The 26,138-nt window shown below is 38.8% G+C and overlaps 1 protein-coding gene across 2 annotated transcripts; it reads right to left on the reverse strand.

Annotated features, from left to right (window-relative positions):
• Positions 1–1,290: 1,290 nt before the first annotated feature.
• Positions 1,291–24,902, reverse strand: ZNF518A (zinc finger protein 518A). 2 transcript variants are annotated; one of them, XM_069239790.1, is made up of 2 exons: positions 24,736–24,902; positions 1,291–6,287 (listed from the first exon to the last, which is right to left on the reverse strand). In XM_069239790.1, the coding sequence occupies exon 2, from the start codon at positions 6,185–6,187 to the stop codon at positions 1,898–1,900; it is 4,290 nt and encodes a 1,429-aa protein (XP_069095891.1). In that variant the 5' UTR covers positions 6,188–6,287; positions 24,736–24,902; the 3' UTR covers positions 1,291–1,897. The 2 variants fall into 2 exon arrangements, with proteins under 2 accessions (XP_069095891.1, XP_069095893.1); XM_069239792.1 differs by lacking the exon at positions 24,736–24,902 and adding an exon at positions 7,152–7,278.
• Between the last annotated feature and the right edge of the window lie 1,236 nt (positions 24,903–26,138).

A 26,138-nucleotide genomic window follows, 5' to 3' on the forward strand; every position in this document is an offset into this window, starting at 1 on the left:
ATGAGAGGTGGGTGCAGAGGTCTGCTCGTGTAGGTTTCTGACAGTTCATGGGACAGCGCTCATCAGCCTAGTGCCAAGCTTGTACTAATAGCATGTGAGTGACTTCTCCCTTGCGGTCTAAACAGTGCCGACATAACTTAATGCAGACCCTACTTTGGGTTTCACACCAGAAGCCTTAGCGAATATCTGCGGGGAACACGCTTTTTCATAAATATTGAGCACTGGAAATGTATTTTCTCATAAAAGTACACATGTAATTCAAGATACAGCAGCACACATCACACACTGCTTGACTTCCTTAATGCGGAACATACACAGCACAGGGGGGGGGAGAGAGTCTCTCTCTCTCTCTCTCTCTCTCTCTCTCTCTCTCTCTCTCTCTCTCTCTCTCTCTCTCTCTCGTCTCTCTCTCGTCTCTCTCTCTCTCTCTCGTCTCTCTCGTCTCTCTCGTCTCTCTTTATAGATACTTCCCATGTGCGTTTATCATTTGTACTGCAGGGACCTTAGGAGGCCCAAGCTCTCCTGGCACCAACGTCAGCAGTAGTAGGAGGAGGGAACACTAGTTTCAGCTGTAGGCAGCACTAGGAAGGACAGGTGTTAGGAGAGGGTTAGGTCGGACTGTGTCATGCAGTCAGCATGTTAAATTCACAGGAGCTAGGCACTCAGACCCCCCGAAAGATATTTATCTTAACCTGGGTAAAACTGGCTTATAGGGCAATCTGACAGTGCCAGAACAGCTGTTCTGACACATAAGTGTGTGGGACTTTTTGTTACTGCTTGTGTGCCTGCTTTGTAGACTGTTGGAGCGGCTTTACTGTTGCTTTCTCTGATATTACCACCAACATTGCCTGAAGCAATCACAAATGCATGCAATCTCGCATAGCTTGCGAAACAGCTACTCGGTATGTAAATTCAAAACTGCACAGATTTGCAAATGTGGGCCACTTCTTTGGCAACAGGATTCACTAACGGGGGGCCACTTTTATTCTTGGGTCTTGGCCTATTTTTAATTTCCAATTCAACCCTGTTCCTTGCTGTTGGCCGGTCTCTCAATTATCCACGCCCCTCCCCCACCCTTTCAGGGTGCTTCATTCATTCCTACCAGGAAGGCATCATAAGCAGAGAAGACTAAAAAGAAAATACTTCACGTTAGCTGAATCCTGTGATGACGCCTACCGGTTGGCCACTGCTAGCTGGTTCATCAGGAATAAATAGGTCAAACCTGCTTTCTTTTAATATACAATATACATACGTTTTTTAAGGAACCATATTAAATAAAATAACATGTCATATGTAAGAAAAATAGTTTACTCTGAAAGTAGGCAAATTTCAGCAAAAATGGTATATGTGCTCTATGCATAGCAAAATTGCTTCAAGCGTTCACATATGGCTTTTTTACGAAACTGTTTGAAAATTATCCTTTCGGACCAATGATTATCCAGACATTTATAATGCAAAATGTTTCACATTTTGTAGGCACTTGTAATGGATAGTGTTAAATCCCTGAAAAGTCTTCCCTATAGTAATTTGATGTTCTGTCATGAAAGTTTCATTTTTACAGGGTTGGTACGGGACATGAACTTTGTCTTTAAGTGAAAAAGAAAAATCTGTACATTACGTGTATACATTGAGAAGGCCCTAAAAACATTCTAGTTGTTCAACACACAAAATACAGAAATGCAATGCATCTGAGAGAAAAATAAATAAATTATAACATTTGCAGGTCTGAACCTGTAGCTAAATTTCATACATAAAAATACAAGTCTCTTCTATGTGCCTCACCAAAAATGAATACTCGACATAATTTTCTTTGTGCAATCAACCTCAATGTCCTTCACAATAAAACAAATTTGCAAGCCACAATCAGTGTTTTACTCCAAATCGCAATTTAGGTGTATCATTGTGTCAATATATTCCAGTCCCTTGTAGCTTCCATTAAATGGCGCTGCCCATGTCCTACCCATTCATCTTGATTTTCAAAAATTCTGCCACAGAACCAGCAGGTGAACGTAGATTTTATGACAGTTTTGGAGCTACTTCTTACAATTTTGTACTTATTTTTGCTGGTCTTCTTCAGAGTTAATTTCAAAACAAATCTTTCTTTCACTGGACTCACAGGCATGAACACTTTGTGACTCTTTGCAGTAAGTTCACTTGTGGTTGGTTTAGATGTGCTACCACATGGAGTATGAAGGAGAGCTTCGATAGTTCGTCTGGACAATGAAACCTTTACAACGTGGCCTTTAAACTTTGTAATTGTCTTCATTACGTTTACTATTTCAGGGAAATCTGCATCAGGGTGATTCAGAACCACAACTGGCTGATTTCTCCTAGGGCATTTCACATTTTGATTTAAACTGAAAGGAAGAAGCCTCAAAGTCTGTCTGCATTCTTTCGATGCCCTAGGTTCGAAGGTGTAAACACATTCATCTGTCATTCCATTTCGGTTTTTCTCTTTACATTTCCTGGCTAATGTTTTTTTCTTTGGAGGCATTTCAGTTTGTGCTTTAGGTTTCCGCCTAAGACACCTGTTTCTTTTGCTAGCCTCCGATCCCGACTGTCTGTTGTCCAAATCATATTTCCTTTTGGAAACATTGGACTTATTACGATTCCACATAGCTTGTTGTTGAATAGAGCCACTAGGTTTCCTAGAGTCTAATTCTTGTGTTAAATTGGTTGGACCTTTCTGCAATAAAGTCTTTAAATGTTTTGTGGGAAGCAATGATTCTTCAGGCGATGTAGCTGTTGAGGCTGAGCTTGATAAAGAACGTTTTAATGATGCAAAAGTAGTACCTTCAGGAGACTGCACGCCATCTACTTTCAAAGAGGCCACTGACGTATTTATGGTGGACTGACTTTTGCACGCAACAGGCACCTGAAATTGTGAAGTCTGAACAATTTTAAGAACGTACTTCTGTTTTGGCCCTTCGGGATTCTTTGGTAGGAAAATATGATTGGCTGCATTGCTTTGTAAGGATTTATGGGGCTTTCCTGTAGGTGGAGCATACTTTAAAAGAACTGCCCGTCGACCATCAGGTAAGAGTGCATAAATAGGTTGTTTATTCTGAGTCTCACTGCGCAATTTGCCAGGTTCCAAGTGAGCGAATGTAGCTCCTGCGTGTGCTTGTGTGGTACAATACTGGAGAACATTCAGGCCTGCAGGTAACCCATTCACTTGGGAAGGTACCCTAGCTACTTGTAAAGGAGAATTGATTGAATTAGCTACAATAAAAGGTCCTTGAAGAGGCACTTGACTTACCTGATTAGCTACTGATACAGAAGCTTGGTTAAAATTAGAAGCAAGAGAATGATTTGTATTTGGCAATTTTTGTTCAACTTGATTATTCTGCGCAACACTACTTAAAACCTGAGAACTACCAGTTGTAATATTTGCAACTGCACCAAAAGCTCCACCGCTGAATGTCAGTATCATTCCAGGTCTTTTGCTAAGTTGACCTGATGAAGAGGGCACACTGGACAACTGAACACCAGAAACATTTGACGAAGAAACTGTGCTTCCAGGCATGATTTGTAATCCTGCTTGATTACCAAGGTGTACTGGCAAAATAATTCCACTAGGAGATGAAGCAAGCAAAAAGCTGCTTTTTTCAGGTTGAGTTTGTGGCCTTAATATTTTTAAAGAATGTGAGCCATTAAGATTGTGTGAGGTCACACTGAGCTTTTCTTTAGCCAGCTGCTGGTTTATTATTGCATTAGAATGGGTCTTAAGAACTGAACTGATACTGGATGCTTTGGTTGATTTGCCATCTTGAGACCCATGTAACGATTTTGGTATTTTTTCCATCTCAAACGTTTTACCAGAATATGTTGCACTACTTTTCAGAGCTACATCTGCTTCAACGCCAGGACCACTGGACTTATTCATGTGTAAATTGCCTGTTACTACAGATCTGGTAAAATAGCTGCTACTCGACTGCTGAACAGAAGTTAACAGTAATTGGTTGTCCGCTGCAGGAGGTAAGGTTTGGTAGGCATTTGACTTTTTTACTGGGTTTTGAACCACTTGCCCTACTTTTACAGGAATAAAAGAGCATGCCGGTGGATTTTGTACAGAGTAAACAGATGTAAATTTTGGCAAAGAGAGCACTCTTTCGTAATTACTGTGTGCAGGTGGTAACAATTTACTTGACATTTGAGGACCCTGCTTACATAGATTACCATTTTTCTGTAGACTCTCAGAAACACTTGACTTACTTTCAAACAATTTGCATGATTCTGGAGCTTTTACATCTCCATTTGCCATGTTGCTTGCATCCGATGATCTGCCTTTCCTAACATTCAACATTGATGGTGCTGGCCCAGTTAGCTGGTGGCTTTTTTGAAAAAGCGACTGGTCACAGAGAAGTTCCACTTTCTGTTTTGATGTTACTCTATAAGTGCTTTGTGGAATATCGGAATTGCTGGATCTGCTGAGAAAAGGGGACTGTTCTTCACCAGATATCATCGTTATATCTGAAAGATCAGGAAGAGAAGCAGATCTCACTGGCATTTGAAACATACTTTTTGCCTTAGACATTGCAGCTAAAGAAGTAGATGAATTCAAATTCCTACCACCTGACAAGTCTGGTTTCTCCTCTGTAGTTGGAGATGATACAGGACGATATTCATTGCTCTGTTGAGTTGAATGATTTGCCGCATGTTCACTTGTACTTGAAGATTCACATATAACATTTCTATTAGTAGATTTTTTTAAACAAGCTATGGAACCAGATTTCAAAGCAAGTGACTCAAATTCAGATGACCAATCACTCTGATTTGTTGTAGGAAGTAGTTTTAGTGCAATGTGCTGTTTTCCATCCACCACCTTGAACCCCATAAATTTTGCACAGTAATTTGCTGGGACAGATATTTTGTTATTTTTCACCATAAGCACAGTGGGTCCTTTAACTGCATTTGTCAACAAACCTGCACTCGTACTAGGGTGGTTATCTTGCTTACATAATGTTGCACCACCTTGTGCAGTAAGGATCACTTTACCTTGCTTTGCAGCTGTATCAGTTTCATCATTAACATTACCCTGGTAGGAAGGTTGACTTGTATTTTCGGATTTGCATTGGATGAGGATTTGTTTATTAGTTATCATGGTTTCACCACTGACGGCCTGATTCGTCTTTTGTTTCCAAAGAGCTGCCTTTGAGGTTTCAGTTGCATGTCTTGTCAAAACTAATTTTAATGGTGACTTATGTTCTCCAAGTTTACTTTCACATTCCACATTTTCAGGAGTATCTTTTGAAAGAAGTTTCTCTTTGTGGGCAGCAATGATATGATTCACAATATTATCCTTTCTTGTTGAAGAGAAATTACAATACCGACAGGTGAAGGAAAATCCACTAATATGACCCTCCAGATGTTCTTGAAACTCTATTTTGTTGAAAGAAACATGATTACATTTCTCACATTTATACTGGACATCACAGTGCCTATGAATGTGCTGCACAAATGTGCCAACATCTGAGGTGCAAAAGATGCACTGCTCACAACTAAATTCACCATTAATGGAATGTTGGGATGTAAAATGTTTTGTTAAATCCAGCAAACTATAGAACTGCTCATCATTGCAAATGTCACATTTCACCAATGTACTTCGATGAGTTTGACGGTGTTGTGTAAATTTCTGAAAATCATTCGATGAAAAACTGCACATTTCACATGGATAGTTAGGAAGCTCTCCATGATGCAGCAGACTATAATGTTTTTGCAGATCATTTGGGCTGTAACGAATTCTGCCTTTACATTTTGGACAGGGGAAGTTGCAAATTTTTGACAAGGTCTTATTTCTATCTTCATCTGAACCAACATCTTGTTTTGGTTGCAGGTCAATGTCAGACGACTCATTTAGCTGACTTTCTTCCAATTTACCTTTAATAAGAGATTTTCTTGCTGTCTGTCGTTTACGTTGAAATAACCGTATATCTCCATTCCCATCTTTAAATGTTACTTTATCTGATAAGTTCATTTTTGGCAAGTCAACCTGCAAACGTTTAACTTCATTTGAAGGTTTGTCATTGGAAAACGTTGTTTGATGTTTTTCTGAAATTGGAGTCTTCTTAATTGTCGTTTTTTTAACATCATTATCAGCTTCATTAAGATATCTTCCAGCATGATCCTCTATATATTTAACTTGATTTTCGAAAACAAGTGAATATTGATCTTTCTCCGTCTTCATTTTTGTTCATTCAGTTTTTCTCATGAAACTCTTCCTAGGTATGCAATTACATTGTGGTTTGCCAGCACCTTCATATCCGCAGAGTTGTTCTTTCATGAATCTGTAAGGGCAGAAAGTATGTGTAAAAATATTGCCAGTTCTACTAAACAATGAAAAACAACTTTAACCAAATAAGATAAAACAACTGTTATTTAAAACTGTTACATTATTGTTTGTAATTTCCAATGATCTGTTTACTATGATTTAAGTTGTATTTTAAGTAGGGACAGAAAGGAGAAAATCAAATGCCAACAAAAATCCAATTAACTAGCTTACATAAGCAAACGGTGCAAGAAGACAGTAATGAAACCAGACAGGAGGTACTGCGCAGAAAATACTTCAGGCTGAATGTGGGGTTGAAAGACATTTAGTAAAAGATTAGTGATGACTCTTCATAAGCAACGCAAACAGCACTCTTGGTACACAAGATAGGAAAAGGATGGCAAAGACTGTGTGGAATGGAAGTTAAAATAAAGGAAATATTCAGTAAAAAATACTGTTACAGTGAAAGAAAAGACTGTAAAATAGAAACAGAAAAACACTGTAAAACTAAATCTGAACTGATTATTCAAAACTGGGGGATAGGGCTATAGAAGACCTCTTATGCAGTCTCAATGGCTGTGATAAACCAGGTCAGGCAAGGCTTCTCTGACATATCACTGCAACACACAATTGTTCATAGTGTTAAACTATTGATAGGAACATTGGGGAGAAAATGCCTACTACATAGATTACTTCTGACAAACTTCATGAACTTCAAATGAAGGTAAGAACGAACTGCAAGATAAGATTTAGGGGGGGGGGCACACTGAAATATCTTTGGCCTAGGATGTACAAGCAAACAAAAAGATGTTAAGAAACAAAGTAAATTGTTATATAATAAATTCTTATACATGGGATTCAGTACATCACCAACCATACTTACATTTGCACCAAAAGCTGCACCCAACGCCATTCAGTGTCTAATTTTAAGCACATGGTTTGGGAATGTGCATCCTTGGCTGACCTTAAGCATCAAGTGTTTGCTTATGTAGTTTGTGTCACAGAATGGAATGCTGCTTGCATCCCAAAAGAAAGCTTATACCTGTAAAGAAGATAGGCAAATCTATGTATGGCACAAATCAAACACTTCCTCACACCACTGGATTTCTCCATATTCTTATCTGGTGAACATGTTCCTTGAGGCTGGTGTTGTGGGAAAATATTTTTAAAGCAGCAAGACCAACTAAGGCTATCTGGTCTAGGAATGAGTAGTTTTAAGAATAGGATAACACACTTTTAGGGCTGTTGGGAGGACAGAATGAATGACCATAACACCTGTACAAACTGATAGACGGGATAGTGCTTGTACGGCATTAAAAATAATAACTGAGACACCAATAGTGGAGAGCCTAAATATGTGGGTTACAACAGCAATGTAACGGTATGCAGTTAATGTAAATGGGGCTGAACCATGTTTCTAAACATGTGCTAGCCAGATATTTTGTGTGTAACAAAACGCCTAAAATCTAGCATGTTAACCATTGTAAAGAACATAGCTACTGTTTAATGAAAGACAGAGTGACTAGTATTGAAAGAGGAATTAAACACATTAGAAATAAATAACAAGGCTACTCCTGGGTATTCGTAGAAGAAGTGCCTTGGGGTAATTCAAGGAAACCTTAAAAACAGGAGTCCAAAAATGGATCAGCATATAGAGGGGAATGCCTTAAAATCAGAGATGTCAAGGGTTAGAAAATGGTTCTGTCTTATGATGTATTCAATGAGTCTATGGGATGCGATTCTCTATCATTAGAACAAATCATGAATACATAAGCTATAGACACTATTCAACTCTTTTACTGTTTGCAATATTGAAAAGGACTGGATAACTGATAGGGGCAAATAAGCAGAAAGGCACTGATAAAACCATAAACGGTAGAAAACAACAAACGGTGGCATAGATAGTGCAAGACCTCTTCTGCTATTTAAGAAAATCAAATGCTCAGAAATATCTATGTACGTTACGGCACAAAATACACACAGCAGAAATCTTAACTCACCACAAGGTGAAAACAACACAACACAGAGCATCTACCCATGGATATCTTAGAATTACTTGAAACCGAACAAAACATTAGTTCATGTAAGAGTGTAACTTTGCGGCATCATTTTAATATTTGGTCTTCAGTTAAAGCACAAATAAAATTTAAATAATAACAGTTCTGAAGGCATCATGCAAAAGCAGTTGCTTGTGTTAGCACTTGTACTAAACATTTGGTCAGATATTATTTTTAATAAATTTTAGCAAAGTGAGCGAAAGCAGTGTAGTACAATTTGACAAGAACTTTCCTTGATCGTCTCTCAAGCATACATAACAGTGGAAACGTTAAGTCTGAGACAAGTCAAACTTTAAACCAGTTGATGTCTCCATCAACATATCACCATTCTATAGGGAACCTACTAAATAAAAAGATAAATATCTTTCAACACAAACAGCCCCAGAGTTATAGAATCTATACAATTTGAGGTTCAAAAAAAGAATCTAAAATAAATATTAGAGTGCCCAATATGCAGTAAGAAACTGAAGATACGGCAATATGGAAATGTATGGATGGATCAAATTTTTACCTATTTATTGACAGCAATGTTAGCAATATTAAATTTGTTAATTATGATCTACAACAATAAAAGTTCTCATGACAGCAGCACAACCATTGCTTGATTTTAGTCATTCAGACAGGTAAGTATAAATTTTTTCTGAGATCTTTTTTCTAACCATCATTCAAACAAGCAACAGATTACAAGCAGAGGGATACATGACTGTGCCTCTGTCACAAGTAACCAGTGGAACAGTGATAAAATGCCTTCTCTAGTTTCCTCCTATTCAAGTAGTTTCAGAACCATTATCCAACTACCAAGATTACCGTAAATCATGGAAACGGCAGTGGTAGGCCATCTTTTGACACGCTGGAAGAATGCCAGACAGCTTTCCATTCTCAACACGGGACTGAAGCAACAGGTCAGTCTATCAGATAAGCTTGTGCAAGAAAGCTTTTTTCAGGTTCTCCCGAATCACTTAGTGGAATTCTTGGGAACTGGACCCTATTCTAGGCTACTTGTGATGGCGAGTTGGTTCCCATATTCTTTTTCTGAATGACTATCAGACCCTACTTGGAACTGGTGCCCTCTGGTTGCAGCGGTGTAGGCTTGCCTATGTTTGCAGACACTGAACTGTGGGGGCCTTATTCTTCCCTTGCTATTCACCGTCCAGGCATCACAAAGTCCCCCTGGTCACATCAGGGTTGATCTGTGGGGTGCCCTTGCTGCAATACAGGAGGCTTGCCCCTCCCCTGCAAGTGAGGAATGCCACTGAATTGGTTGCAGTTTGAGAGAAAGGCAGCATCTCAGGCACAGGAAGATGATGGCAACCTGAGATCCAAAAAGTCCAAAATCTTTTGGCAAACCACTCAAACTAAGGCAGTACTTTATGGGCCAAGCACCCTGGTCCATAAAGACTGACTGAGTAGGGCCCTTAAATACACACCTATCAGGAAGGCTGAGTATTCCCCCCTGGAAAAGCCAGTGAAAAACAAAAAAGTCCTTATCTATAACCTAGAATGGAAGAAAAAAAAATCATAAGTGTCCGGTTGGGAATCCCTACATCGGCAGGGGACGTGAGATGAGGTGGTGGAAGACATGGTCCTCACTTGAAGAAACTGCTAACAGCTTACCCTCCTTGACAGCAGTGATCTTTCAAGCCATTCAAAGCACTCAAACAGTTTTAGAGGAGAACATTGGGGAAAAAGGCATTTATGGTGTGCTTCTTCAGCTGGACCTCCCCAACACAGTGAACACTGTAACTGAACCTAAGGCATACATTTATGAGCTGAGGAACTCAGTGAATGAGTTTACACATTTGGTCCCATGCCTCTCCTCTATTTCAAGGACCCTGATGGAATGGGCTGAAGATCTAGAGGGATGAGTTCAGAGGAACAACCTTCTCTTCATGAAAGGGACACACCCTGAAAACAAAATGTGATGACTGGATGCATACTCTGGTACTGTGAGAAAGGCTTTTGCTGTGTCTCATCATCGAAAGAGATACCACCAGACTCTCACACAGAAACTTCCTCCAGGAGCACCTTCATGGACAATAAACACTGGAGTTCTCAATCTTAACAAAGGCAGCGAATTCCTAAGCACTGTGCATAACCAAAACCAAATTCAGCTCATCTCCTCCCATAGTATGGTCATTCCCAAATAAATCTGCCTACTCCAACAAAGCGACCGCTTCAATGGAGCTGAGCAGATGTTGCTAGCCAATGAACAACATACACATGCTCAGTATAATAAAATAGATTTTTAACTCCAAAACCACCTTGTTTGATACACCCAAGAGGTCTGAGATTTGTGGGCAGAGAAAAAAATGACCTCTCTCCAGAGTGTTCCAAGTGATCTTGGGTGGATACATGGTTTGATACTCAGAAGATAGGCCCCATGAAGAGAATGCAGGAATATGAGAAGGAAGCATTCTGGTTCTAGCCTGACATTTGCTGAAAGGAAAATACCTTTTTCCCAGAATACAAATACTTCTACATAACCATACCTCTGGAATCTGAGGATAATATACAAGCACCAGGCTGGATGCGTAGTTCTGGGGCACACAAATATTTGTCTAACAATGCTAAAAACAGAGACGCTCCAACTGAGAATATGCTGTTGATGATCCATGATTAATGTCACTACTATTTCCCTTGGGTGAGATTCGACATGTGTTAGTAGTACATTGCCACAGACTCTTCTTGACAAATATTTCAAACATATATGCCCCAAATAATACTGTTAGGCATGGCTATACTCTACCTCTGTTTTCTTAAGAATTCTGGTGCTTCAACTTGATGCTAGATGTTTCATGGATATAAATATGGAGTGGAAAAGGTTTTGGGGTCGGATGTTCCTGGATTTCTTTCCACCTTCTTTTGTTTTAGAATTAGAACAGTACATGGCAATGTTTGGCTTTGTGTACTGACCAAACGCAAAAGTACATATCGTTCATCCAGAGGATAAAGCCCAGAGACTGTATTATGTCCTTGAACATAAACTGACTCAGCGATAAAATTAAGCAGCAAGCAGTACTGCAATTTGTCAAATTATACTTCCCTAATGTCCTTCCACCACAAGGGACCCACCTCTTGGACAATATGTGCTATTTCCTAAGACGATGGTTAGAATAGCATATAACACTTAGGTTTCACAAACGGGCTACAGGGATGGTAATGCTAATTCAGGTGGTCTGTCCTCTAGTATTCACCCATACAAAAACAAGATGCTGTCTAAAACAGACAGGTAAAATGGAAAGTTGCTACTGATCAGTAGTCAGTGTTTAAGTCCCTCTTTCCCTGACATCATGAGCCAACACATAAGTTACAGGCTCCCCTAGGGAGTAGGAGTACTCAAGTGAGACTTTATTTGTATTTACATTTAAATCTCAGTTTTGTCTCATGCCTTGTTTTTAGGTTAGGAAGTGGGAAGTAAATAAGCGTGTACAGAAATCCATTTCGCTTTAATTTCTTCCTTATGTTCGGTTTCTATTTCTTTATCACGATAAAATTGCCTGTGGAGATGCAGAACATGTGCTGCATGATTGTATTCTACATTAGCACTTCTATCCATATGCACTGGGTTGATTGTATTCTACATTGGTACTATGCTTCAATGTATAGGATGTCAATATTTGATATCTTCCTGTTTTTATAGAAGAATTAATGTTGTAAATATGATGGCTGATTCCACAAACTACAATACAATACAATAAAATGGTTGAATTGCTTTATAGACCTACTGATTAGGTGCCCCACAAATTGTTTTTTTGTGTCGTCGCAACAATATACAACAGAAAGGTGACGTGTTGGGAGTGCAACTAGGGCAGGACAGTTTTCCAGTTCACCTTAAATGGTCTCCCTATAAAACAAGAGCGAATTCGAATTATGACCAGCACAAGTCAAGTTTCAACATAAGACCAACATAATTTTATGTTTCTTTTCTTTTCTGCTCTGATTGTTTTGCTTTTTATTCTATATTTCTTTTTGTCCTATAACAATTTGTTAACGGTTTATTTTCTGATACACCGAAAGGCAGTTGCCAAAGGGTGCTACAATTACAACTTTGCCTTTGACTACACGATTATAGAGATGTCCAGGGAATTCTGTGGGCAGTAACTCCAATGGAGTTGAATTCCCTATGAAACTTTGAGAGCACACAAGATTAGTTAAATGAGCCGATAATGATGTTACACTTGTTCTGGTTTCTGCTCTGTGAGATAATTTATACCACAACACAGGATGTCCAGTTGCCTTGAAGTGAAATAAGTTAGAAATTGGGTCTCTAGTTGTCAGAGGTATGCACCCTGCACAAGTAGGGACCACAATCCTAGTCAGGGTAAGTCAGATACACAACCTAAATTGACCTGTGCTTACCCTCTGGTAGCTTGGCACAGAGCAGACAGGCTTAACTTAGAAGGCAATGTGTAAAGTATTTTTGCAAAACAATTAAAGTAGCACAGTGAAAGACACCAGACAAAGACTCAACATCAGTTTAGAAATAAATAGAAACATATCCGATTAAAACAAGACTAAAATGACAAAAATCCAATAAGTAGATCCTGAGATATGCAATTTCAAAAGATTTAGGTGAAAATAGTGCATTGATGAACTAAGCGCCAACTGGGGTTATGTGGTCGCGCTGGACTGGCACAAAGCCACAAGTTCAGGCTGACCATGATGGAGCATGGGCCAGCTACAGGGATCCACTGGGGCCCGCTGAACACACACAGTACCTTAAATCCTGGTGCACGCTCTGCGCAGCGTTGCTTTGCAAGGCTTCACAATGCCTTAAAGAGGTTCCGTTGAAAACCACACAAGGCAGAGCACCTTAGTCCCCACTTTCAAAGGTCTAGGATGAGGGTGGCACCACTTGGCAGTGTAAATTCACAGATGGCACAGTCCAGGTGCTGTAGCAGGTGAGTTGAAAGCAGCCTTTGATGTCCGAGACTTCAGAAGAACAGGAGGCAAGCCAACAAGCCTTTGGAGAATCTCAGGTTTAGGGATTTAGAGAACAGGTCCAGTCCTTCTCACTTTAGGCAAGAATCAGCAGGCTTACACAGCAAAGCAAGTAGCAAAGTGGCAGTTCCTCCTACAGCACAGCACACAGCAAGCAGTAGGCCTGCACAGCAATGCAGTAGCAGAGCGCCAGTCCCTTCTGGAAGGACAGCAGTCCTTCTTCCTGGCAGTGTCCATGATTTCAATACAGTTCTGATTTGGTGTAGTTTGGGGTCTAGTATTTATACTGTGACCCCTGGTTCTGGAAAGTGGAAGAAACTTCAAGGCATTCATTTGAAGTCCATAATGTCCCTGCCCTGCCCTCCCTGGCTCCAGACACTCTACAGGGGTTTATTTAGCCCTTTCTGTGGAGAGAGGCACAGACATATTGAGCTTTAAGTGAGGTAGTGCTAAGCTCCACCCACCCCCATCAAGCCAGTTAATGGGCCATTAAGGCCCATTAAATCACACCTAAGCTCCCATTGTCGGACTGTCTAGAAGGAATGCACAAAGCCCAGCTGTCATCTACTCCAGATGTGAATTCAGGGGCAGGAAGATGCACAGAACGGTTAAAGTGAGAAAAATGGCAACTTTCTAAAAGTGGCATTTTCAGACTTAGAATTTAAAATTCGATTTCACTGTAGGGTGTGATTTTAAATTGTGGCAAACTCCATAATTCCATCTTTTCTCATTTGGAAGTTACACTTTAAAGATGTTTTAGGGTAATCCCAATCTTATCCTATGGGATAGATGAGCCTTGCAATAGTGAGAAACAAACTTCAGAGTTTTTCACTATCTGGACATGTTAAACTTAAACATACATGTCCAACTTTTTAAATACAATGCACGTTGCCCTTGAAGCTAACCATGGCCTACCTTAGGGAAGACTTACATGTAATAAAAAAGAAGGTTTGGACCTGGTAAGTGGGTACATTGCCAGGTTGAAATGGCAGTTTAGAACTGCACACACAGGCTCTGCAGTTGCAGGACCGAGGCATGTCTGAAGAGCTACTGCAGTGGGTGGCATAATCAGTGCGGCAGGCCCACTAGTAGCATTTAATTTACAGGCCCTCAGCACATATAGGGTAGTTTACTAGGGAATTACAAGTAAATTAAATCTACCAATTGTGGAGAAGCAAATGTTACCATGTTTAGAGTACAGAGCACCTGAACTTTAGCACTGGCCAGCAGTGGTTAAGTGCCCAGAATCCTAAAAGTCAGTACAAATGAGCCAGAAAAACAGACGGAAGAAGGCAAAACATTTTGGGTGACCCTGCAGAAAGGGCCATTTCCAACAGGAATCATTACTGGTTCCAAAACCTTGTGGAAGAGGATTAGTTAGAGAGGTTCTCCCTTCTAAGGCCCCTGGCAAGCCTACATCATTCTTAGGGAAAAGATGGTCTCTTTTTATCTAATGATTCCCCTCAGTTTATTTTTTTTTTTGGGGGGGGGGGGGTCGATTCTGGCTATTTAAGGAGGTCTCAAGGATTGCTTTTGGTGGATCACGAAATACATCATAGATTCATTCCCACTGGGCTAGCTAACTGGAAGACCAAATTAAGATGGTGATATGCTCCTTTCTGGTTTCAGATGCTGGCTATAGCTCTGCCATTCTGCTGACAGTGGGCAGTGCGGACTAAGAGGAATAATGCTTGCAGCCATTGCCGGGTACAACTTCTAGCTTGAATACACAAAGGGCAGAGACTGTGTGAAGCTAAGCTGCTTGATACCTGTATGTTGACTGGAGTTCTGCTTTTGGCCAACGCCCCTTATTTATCTGTTTCTGAAACTCAGTATTCAGCTTTCGATGGGATGTGCTGAAGCGCAGCTTTGTTTTATTTCCCATTGTTGCCCTACCCAACTTCATAGGCCCTCTCTAAGTTGCATGTTATGTAAGTGTTGGTATTAATATAGAGCAAACCAAGCTAGGAAGGAACAGATCATTACACATTACCTGGGGTACATTAAGTGGGGACTACGTAAGTACAGCATGCATTCAATTTCACAATTTTAGACATAGGGATATTAAATGATTTGCTCAGAATCACACGATGCAGAGGCAAGAGCTGAAGCCAAGATTCGAACCAGATCCCAAGGTCCCAGAGGCCACAGCTTCAGTTACTAAGCCACCTCCTTTGTGAACGGAGTAGGTGTCTAGCATGCTTGGTGGTAGGACTCTATAACTGGTGACCTGGATAAAAAGTAGAGGCTGGATCGCATGCTTATCATCAATTACTGACAGAAGTATTTTCTATTTGAAGAATTAGGGTCATACCTTGCTGTGTTGCGTTATAAAACAGTAGAACAACACATTTGTGTGGGCGAGCAAAACAAGACAATCACATATTGAGAAATGTTCATATTGTTTATAACAGGCTGTATCTTGGCTGCAATTTTCTTGAATGAGATAATCTACAGAGGTACCTATTAGGTTCTTCAGAGGACTAATATTGATCATAATATGTGGAGTTATGGTCAAACTAATATTATGGACTGTGTAGTGGGGAGATGTGCTGGGTTCTCCTTTCTTTGTCAGTATAGTGGAAAAAGCAGTGCTTACTCTCAAATCAAATGTGGTGTAGTAATAGCCTGTCATATTTTGATGTCTGTGTACAGTTGGTGGATTTGTTTTTGACATTTTGGCAAGCTTCATAAGTTTTTTCTATTTCCTCTATCATTTCAGGTATATGACTAGTAAAAGAGCTTAAGTAGTAAAAGTCTAGTTCCTGCTAGTAACCTTCATTACACTTGGTCTGGTTCTTGCATATCACTGTCCCCGGTTTACATCCTCCCTGCTGTGCAAGGCAATCTTTTTTACTGCTTTGGCATTCTCGTGTAACACAGACATGCCAATCATTTAGCGGTCAGGTGTATATGTCCTCAGAGCGAGAAGACACGTTGTTGCATTAACTATATAGAGCTACTGCTGTAATTTACTTCTGAGAAAACAGTCTATATCATACTGTTAGAAGTGACACTATGCCACAAGAACTATGTGATTAGTTTAGTGAATACATGTTCACTCACAATAATCTTCCCTGGAAATAATGTAAAACAAAGACTTCCTCCAATTATTAGAAGAAAACCAGTGGGGCTGTCATTTCTTTGTTTGTGTCGGGAATGTGATATTCAACTATTTATGAAATTGAAGAGCAGGGGAAAACTGCTTTTGCAAGCCTTCCGTTACAACTAAATTTGTCTATTTCGGTCTCTTGATTATCAGTTTCCAAGAACTTTGAAAATCTAGGTTGATTCTCGATAAGTCATGCAAGCATTACCCTTCCTTCTCAATGATTTGGCAATAAAATCACATCCAGGGCTTTGGTAGAATGGGTTCAAACTTATATGATGAGTGAATGATTAAATATTGCATTTAGTAATTCGGAAAATAAAAAGCACAACACAAATAAAACGTCTGTTTTATAAACGATACGCAATGCCACAATAATGAATCCTCTACATCCAACTGCCCTCAACTCATAAGTGAATTGTATCTTTACTTTTTCCTTCTCTATCAAATGATTCTAAAATGCACACTTTACATGTCAGGCATCAGGTATTCATGCTCTTGTTTGTCACTCGCGTATGAGATCTTGGGCATCTCATGAGTTGCATTAAATCAACGTATTTGTCAATTTACTGCATCCTAGCAGACGTTTTGATTTTTGTTAATCAGGAAGAACCCCTAGAACAATAATTAACCTTAAGTATGGCCTAACAGAACTACACAATATAATATCAAATTACATCACTCATACAAATAGCAATATAAACATATTTTTAAAATTATATCAATGACATTAAAACAATAAAAATTAATGTTCATACTAGAATGTTAGATGGCTAAAAGGGCAATGATTTACCCAATAACAAAAAGGTGTACATACTATATGACTACAAATCAACTAGCTATCAGTTTTAAGGAAATGGTAGCAAACACCAACAGTAGGTAAACAGATTGCAATTACCCTGATATATGCACCACATGCCTTCTCCTGAATGTCATTGGGACCATCCTCAAACCCCTACAAATGCATGTATCGGAAACCTGGAATCATTTTGAAAACAGAAATTCTCCCTAATGTAGTAGCAACTTACACAATTAGAATAGAAAGGCAACAAAAAATACATGCTTGTTTTATATAAAGCACACCTGCTTAATTTTCAATGAGTTTCATTAGTCCAATTGATTTTCATTCATATTTAAAATTTTAATATTTGTTTACTTGTTACCCGTGTAATTAATTTACTGATTCCACCTCCAACTCCATTTCTTCACCACGTTCTTTTAGTTCCAGAAAATCTTGGAAAATATTTCATAATTATTAATATTGGTAAACCAGAAATATGGCAATAACCATGTGTGATCACTGCCTTGCAAAATAACAGTGAAAAATACTTCATCTGAACCTTATGCCTATCAGAAAATATGCAAGCCCTATGCTCTCAGAGGGTTCAACCATCTACATTTATGCTGAATGTTCACGTTTTTACATTCGATTAAGCATATCCTCACTGGGAAAGCCTTTCCTCATACATAATTGCTTACATCATGCATTGAACAACGGCCATAAATGCAAAACAAAAATCACATAGGGGCCTATCCACCAAAGTTACTGTTAGGAGACAGCATGTCAGAAAGCAAACAGTGACCAGCATGCCACTGATAAAATATAACTTTAAACAATTTTTTTTTAATATGTCTTATTTAAGAGTTACTGAATCCTTTGCTTGCCACTTGCCTGAATCCGCCTCTATAATTTAGAAGAATGTTACATCTGTCCATCTTACAAGGCATACATCGTGCCCCCAAGACATAGGCACTCAGCACAATTTCGAACACCTGTTACACAAGCTTCTCAAATGTTTATCCTGTACTTGGGTCACCAAACCATTGGTAACAGCTAGACTAATTCTTGGCATTGCTGCTTTGCAACCTCTTCGTCAATTTTTTGCATTCCATCCTACCATACTTGACCTTCTAACTTCTTAAAAGGTAGAATCTTAACTAAAAAAATAATATGTTGCAGTATTGCTTCACTATTTTGCCATCCATACACGTTAACACTGCCTGAGCGAATGAGTGTCACTTAATTAGTATCAATTTAATATCTATATAGAACATTCAGCAACTGAAAGGCAACAGGTTAACCTCTGCAAAGGACTTGTCATTGTGCAGCAAAATGACATGGCAGAGTTTTCAGTATCTTTTGACCTGCTTGACCTAGAACAATCTTTGAGTGAAAATCAGCAAATTATGCAGCAGATGATGGTTTTTGAGGTAAGTGTGATAAATCTCCGAGTAAATGGAAAATGATCGGCTGTAGAATTTCATAATTCCAATGGCCCAGCCTTTGAAGGAAATTCGGTTATGGTCCAATAGCTTTTCTTCTATTAGGTCATAATATAATATAGTGTTAAGCTATAGTAGAAAAGCTTTAAATGAGAAACAAGTTTAAAGGGGCTTTAACTAAGTTTTGCTAAACCTATTAGCACCAGATCAAAGTTGGTACACTCTCAATATAACTTGTCCTGCTTATCCTTAGCAATAACCTCCACATTAATTTCCACTTAATCTCCTTTTAGAACGGACAGTCTCGGTATCATTTGTTTTCAGGATATTTTTTACAGTAATTCAGAATTTTATGCTTAACGGTCACATCTTCATAAAAAATAAAAAAATACCTTTGTTGTGTTTGTTCCTTAAAAGGAATTAAACAAACATTTCACACATTTAGACATCAATAATCAAATTATACTTCAGTTCATAAATATTCTCATAATGCTAAATCCATTACAAGCATTGCTGTATTTTACTATATGTGAAATGTTCTTCATGTCAGCACTGAACTGATTGTTACATTAAATGGACATCAGGGAAAATTACTATTTGACTATATTATTTTGCAATATTTTTGTGCTGCTTTTGAACGTTTCCAACCCATATAATCTATCACTGCCACATTAATCAGCTTTGTGGGTCATACATTTACTAAACATATACTAAATACTTTGCACTGAAGACCAAAAGTATATCAAATGTTGAGATAAAATACAGCTTGAAATTATCATGAAAAGCAATGGTTCAAGGTATCACACTACAGTGAATCACTGGACAACTGTATGAACGGAAAGATGCATCAGTTGAATCTGCATCTGGGACACTGGCAATATGCAATATTTAGAGTAAGAAGCTCCCACATTCTAGCTTGCCCCCACAATTATTTCAGTCTCTGCAAATTAGAGACAGCTGTTTGCACATTAGATTGTGAATTAGATTTGCTGTGCTTCCCTACAGCAAATGCTGGTACACGAGTTACAAATTGTTTCTTGCATTGTCAACTGTGGTTTATTTAGTTTTGGGCACTGAAATTGATATGCTCGTTGGTAAATAAAGCAAAAGGAATTCTAACAGTCAAACATTATACACTGACGGCCAGTTTCAAGATGACACGAACCAACTGGAAATGTTCTTCATAAAATCAGCAATGATTAAAACGTATAAGCCATCAAACAGTTAAAAGCAATTCCCACTAGGGTTTCAGGATGGGAAGGTCTTTAATGGGACATCAGAAGCAGGAAATGTTTCATTATCAAATGTGTAAATTTTCCACCAGTAATCAGAGGTGATCCAGATAGGGAAATCTCACAAGAGGCCGGCTAATGCTCCTTGGAGACCAGAAAAACTAAGCACAATTAGCCAACTTGTCAGTCTGACAATTCTGAAATGCCCATACGACAGGATCAGACATAGCAGCTTTGTGTCAAAGGGAAGTCACCTAGAGTAGAGATGATTCTATCAGGGAATTAACTATGCTGAACACAGTGCAAACTGTTTCACGACCCCACCATAGTATTTGAGTCTCCAGGCTCCAGTTATGGGAAACCCCCCCAATTACCACCAAAGATTACCAAACAATAAATGAACAGTAGCCTAATTCTTTATATTTTGCTTGCAGCCACTTTCTTGCTATTTCACAGTGCTTTACACAGCTGTTGCCATCACCCACATCCATGTGAATAAGACTTTGGTGGCTGCAAATCATACCTTAGAAAGGCCACAACTTTGCTCTTTTGTTTTCCCGGCTTAAATTGCTCGGCTGCATTATTTTGATGAGCAGAAGGAACCAACAGGACCGTTCCTGAGTAGTTGTGTTTTGCCACTCTAACTACTGTCAAATGATCGTTCAAATGCACTAGTTGAGACAATATTTCCCCAGACATCCTTGAGCAAGAGAATTCCTAAACCTCCACTGACCCCCTCCATGAAGGAGTCTTTAAGTTCTGCTCATTTTTGACCAACCATTGTTACTGACATGTTGTGCTTATACATGTGCCATTCTGCACTTTATTGCAACACAAAATATGGTAGATAGCCAACTTATACAATTGCCTTAACATTCTATGATGGTTTGAGCAATGTTAATGGCAGAATATGCATTTAAGTACATAATATGTGCTCCACCTTACCAGCCAGCAACATAACTTTTTTAAAGGTCAGCTCCTCTCATCCAGCTCACCTATGATATAGTAAAACTACAACCATTAAGAAAAGAAAAAAATCTATTTCTCCTGTTCCTCACCTCAGCGACAAGACAGTTTTCAGATAGATTTTTACCAATATTTGCATTAACATTTAACATTTGCAATCAATAAATTTACAGCAGAATAATTTCCAGGATGAGTATCACTTTAAAAGTCAACAACATGCAGTATTTGCAAATTTTGTGTATGTAGCATTTTAGACACTCTGGAACAAAGGCAAGCCTCATTAGGGGCCATAGCATTTTTTTATTTATATTTTTAAATAAATAAACTAACAGGGTTATAAAACAGAAGAAGAGCCATCATAGGCCAAATTGTGCTCCAGAGTTTGATAACTTATGCAGCAAGGAAAGAAACTATGGAGAACATCATTATGCGGATGATTATGGTGCTATTTTGTAAACACATAATAATACAAAACATATACCAGCTCCATAGAAGATACAACGATGTCTTTAAAAAAAGAAGACTTTGAACATTCAGCTTATCCTTTTCAAAGTGTGTTATCTAATTAGCAGAGAGTGGAGACAGAGACAGCCCAGGGTCAGGGTGCTCTCCTACTATTCAGAATGTTATTCACTGACATGTTGATGATTTTAGCTGCCTTGAAGGCACATAATCATCCTTGTATTAACCCTGTATTTTCTAACCCAACAGTAAAATAGTTTTACATGAAACATACAATGTAACATTCAGAAGAAGACAATCCTACACAAACACTTCTTATATAAAAAGAAAAAAAATACAATCCTCTTGCATTCCGTGCATCTTGTTTATGTCTTAAAACTGATTTTCTGTCTTGGGTTTACCATTTGTTCATGCTAGAGGATCCCCATGGAACAGGAGCGGCTGGAAGTAGATGGTACCAGGGTGCCGCCCACCTTGATTTTCAAGTTATGTGGATTGTAATTGCCAAGAGCAATTCATATTCATTTATATAAGCTCTTTTTTTTATAATTAAATAAGGGATTTAAGCCTTTGTGAGGATTTAATGTCTTTTTCTTCCTCCGTCTTTCCCATATGACTTTTACTCGCAGTAATTGCCTGATGCAGGAAAACAAGTGCCGGCCTCCAGAAATAAGTGCTGGTGTCCCCCACCGACATCCACCATCTCAAATTAAGCACTTGCATTTCACTTTAGTACATCAGTTTATATCACCATATTGAGAGGCTATATTAACAGTTTTAATAAATGCCTTTCAATATGGTAATTACCTGGTGTACAGTAAAATGCTCCTGTGTGTTAAAATCATACAAGGGAGCACTTTTAAATAAGTGAGTTCAGAATGCAAACATACAGAACTCACATATTTTAAAGTGCTCTCTTGTATGCTTTTAACATGCGTGAGTGTTTCACTTTAGTACATCGGTTTATATCACTACACTAAAGGGCACTTATTAACAGTTAAATCCTTTCAAAACAGTGATATAAACTGATGTACTAAATTGAAATGCTCCTGTGTGATAAAAGCATACAGGAGGTGTCCTGCCACTTTCAAATTCCACCAGCTGCCACTGCCACAAAAACAAATATTTCTGTTTAGTAAAAAAACATTTGCAGTTTGCTTTGTATGGTCATATATTATGTAAACGGTTCCCTAAGAGGCAATTAAAGAATGAAGGCATGAAACCTTAATATGGGAAGTAAATGGGCTGGGTTACTTCTGGACTCACAGTGTTCTATTGATAGAGCTGCTGCTTTGGCGCTGTAAAATTATTTTTCAAGAAAAACACAAAACATTTTGCAGACAAGCAAGGAATCATTCTATCGCTGGAATCACATTTAAATATGTACATTTTTTCCATACACAGACAAAAAAATTAATTCCCCTGTTCAATAACTGGGAGCAATAATACTATGTTGTTAAATGTACATCCTCTTCGCAATAACGATTTTAGGGGCCAGTTAACTTTGACACAGATTTCCATTATGTTGCGTTTTAGTAACTTTTCATCTAGTTGAGCTAGATACATGTTTGTGGAAATCTGCAAATTTGCAGATGTTAAACTATACTCCAATTATGACAAATCAATTCTTTTGCAGAAAATGCCATTGAGAAATCACAGAATTCCATTGGCTCTACGTCTACCCAGTACAATAAAGCCACACACAATGGCCATGGAATGCTGAACAACTACTCCTTTCGTGAATCGGGTCTTTACGCAGTACGCTAGCTTCGACTGCAAGCTTTGGTTTTCAATATTAATGTTTCATAGATGAAATCGTTGAGTTTGAAAAGTGTGGGAGGCCAGAATACTGTATGCAAATGGATCAAAGACATGTTTCAAAAGGAAGGGTACATGTGAAATATATTTGCTATCTTTGCTTTTTGGTATACCATTATTACCAAGTTGTTATAAAAATATTAACAAGCAGGGCGCATTTAAAATTATATTGTTCCACTTGAAAGACCAAAAGGAAGAATCGGTTGCAAAAAAAAAAAAAAAATCACTTACTGTAAACAATAACAGAACCATAAATTACCCTACTGACATGACAGCTCATAAAATCATTCCAGATTCCAGTCTATGATCGAACCATTAAGACCATGACTGGAAGGTATCCGACTCAGTTAGCACTGCTAATTTATACAAATGGCAGAATGTGCACTATATAAACAGGGCTAATTTAGCACAACAAAACAGATTACTGTTAATCCATCCTTGTGTTGTTGTAATCCCAAAATCTGGTTACAACTAATGAGCATTGCTCAAGCAAGGGTTTTCGGTATTCTCTCCTAAATCTTATTTATTTAGAACGGGTACATATTGAGAAAATACTGCATCATTGTTAACTTATGTTCTTAACTAAGCAACTAACTGTTCAGCACTCTTCATTTGAGTGGAAGTCTTGTGGTTTTTACTTTAACTCAAAAATGATATTTAAACTGTCTTCAAAAATGCCCCAGTCAATGTAAATTAATAACACACAACAGTCCCGATTTCTATCTCCATTCCACTCTTAGATCTCCCCAGCTGTATTTATTTCCAACTTGAAAAATCCAAGACTAAGTGTAGAGCTCAATATAAAGAGGTGTAGATAGTCTGATTCGGTGTAAATAACTTTTGAGGCGGATGGCTAAACTAAGCATTGTAAACACAGGTCGTATACAGTGTATTACTTTGTGGGTAATACTAGTAACGTAAATTAAAGGGTGGCCCCCTTCTACTTCGAACTCCTTGGACGTCTTTCCATCGTGTGGCATGATCTGCCAACATATTATAAAATGCATTTCAGAAAATCACCTTAATAAAAAGGAGTAAACTCTAGAAATAAAAAAACACAGTCTAGCTTGCTAGTCAAAAATTGCTCTAGGAGCTGAACAGGCCTTAACTCTGCCAATGTCATCCTGACAGCCAGTTACAGTCATAACACATGGTAAAGCATCAGAGCGAACTGGCAAGGAACGTAAAACAAGAGCTGCACCCGCTCACACAACCGCGATCCGCTGAAACATTAATCAAAAAAACATTTTTTTTTTAGTTGGAAGTGTCAAGAGTGAAGCAGCCTAGCAGCTACTTTAAACACCTGCGGAGGGACACAATCGTAGCGCAAGGTAAAAATAGTGTTGAAAATTAAGGAAAAACACCAGCCTACTTATTTTTAAACGCAGACCGAAGTCACGTAAATATAATAACTCCATACCAGCCTAGCACTTCCCGAACTTGCAGACTGTTTTTTTATTTTTTAAACGGCACTATTTAACCATCACCCGGACCGCCGCCCCTTGGCAGGTTTGAAAGTCAACCAAAGTTTCGTGTTTGTCTGCTCCTAAACGGGGAAGAAACCGGGTGACCCGAGGCGACCCGGGGACAGGAGGGAGGACTCCGCGCAAGGGAATGACGGCCACTCGCACCGCCAACCCGTAGTTTCCCAAGAATTACCTTGTTTTCCTCAATAGCTCCTCGAGTCCCTGTTGGCGGCCATGACAGTTACATCCGGGAATTGTGCTGCCTTCAGCGAATCGAGAGCAGGGTTGCTAACAGCCACCCGGCGGAGGGATACGCGCTCCACCTGGACCCGCTGTTCTTCTATGCCTGCTGGCTTGTGCTGAAGCTCATGTAGGAGGAGGGGTGGGGGCAGGAAGGAAGGGCCGGAAATCGTTAGAATTGCACACCCTGAACATCCATGAGCATCTAAATAAACATGCAACTAAATTATATGTGTTGATGAAGCAATAGCCGTCCCTTTCTTTATATGAGTGGGGTCTCTTGTTACTGAATTTGTCTTTCTTTTTGGAGTTGCTTCAGTTAGCAACAGGCATGCATCCATGGTTGCTGAGCATGGGGCATGGATACAGAGTAACCAAGCATTACGCGGTAAACAGTAGTACAACATAAAATCAAATTGTTTCCAAAACATTTGTGTAGTCTACTTGTTGCAACCAATTGAGTCACTGCTAGTGGCACTTAAAGAAAGCTTTACAATCTATCATTAGGGTGTGGAGCTCAATGGCGGCTTCTTGCATCACGTGACACTGAGGCAGTTTGAATTCTGAAAGTGATTTCTCTTGCTACATTGCCATTTAAAATGAGAAATGAAAGTGTATGTGCTGTAAGATAATTATCTAAAGATTGTCATCTGAAATAGTTAAGAAAAACAACCCCTGATGTACTACAACGATTGGAGTGTTTGTGTACAAATGAGCATCAGGTGCTCAGATGAAAAAAATAAAAGACTGCACCATGGAAAACGCCTTAATTGGATTGGAATATCTTAAAATATAAACCAAATTCATCAGATGTACTCGTCTTTGTTGGTGTGTCTTGATCTAGTAGGTCTTCTTGCATGTGTACACACATGTATAACACCCTTTCTCCTTCAAAATATTGCTCCAATGGTTACCAAGGAAACAAAGAAATCTTCCTCCAGTTTCCTTTGAAGAACCCTGGTTGGTTTTCTGAAATCTCAAGAAATTTCATAAATTTAACTGGGCCAATATTGCTACGAATTTAAGAAGACGAAACAGATATTTTACAAAAAGTTTCAGTTGAATTACACATATTATACGTATGTTCTTCTCACTCTACAGTTGCTGTTGAATATATTGAAATAATGTGATATGCAAATTAAGACAAATAATCAACAAACTTAAAACATCGGAAAAGGCACCTTTTATAATCTGTGTGTCTGTAATTCTTCTCATTAAAACGCTGAGAGATGTTTTAGATCGTGTTACCACTATGCACGTTTGTATTCTCATTAATCCATCAAAACTACACAGCTTAACACTGCAATACACAACAATAATAGTTTTAAAAGAAACTGCAACAAGTCCTGGCTTGAG

Source organism: Pleurodeles waltl, chromosome 6 (assembly GCF_031143425.1).
Source record: "Pleurodeles waltl isolate 20211129_DDA chromosome 6, aPleWal1.hap1.20221129, whole genome shotgun sequence".
Classification (NCBI taxonomy): domain Eukaryota; kingdom Metazoa; phylum Chordata; class Amphibia; order Caudata; family Salamandridae; genus Pleurodeles; species Pleurodeles waltl.

What these genes read in the sequence shown, in the direction of transcription:
- ZNF518A (XM_069239790.1), bottom strand. Translation starts at nt 6,187, where the DNA reads ATGAAGACGGAGAAAGATCAATATTCACTTGTTTTCGAAAATCAAGTT.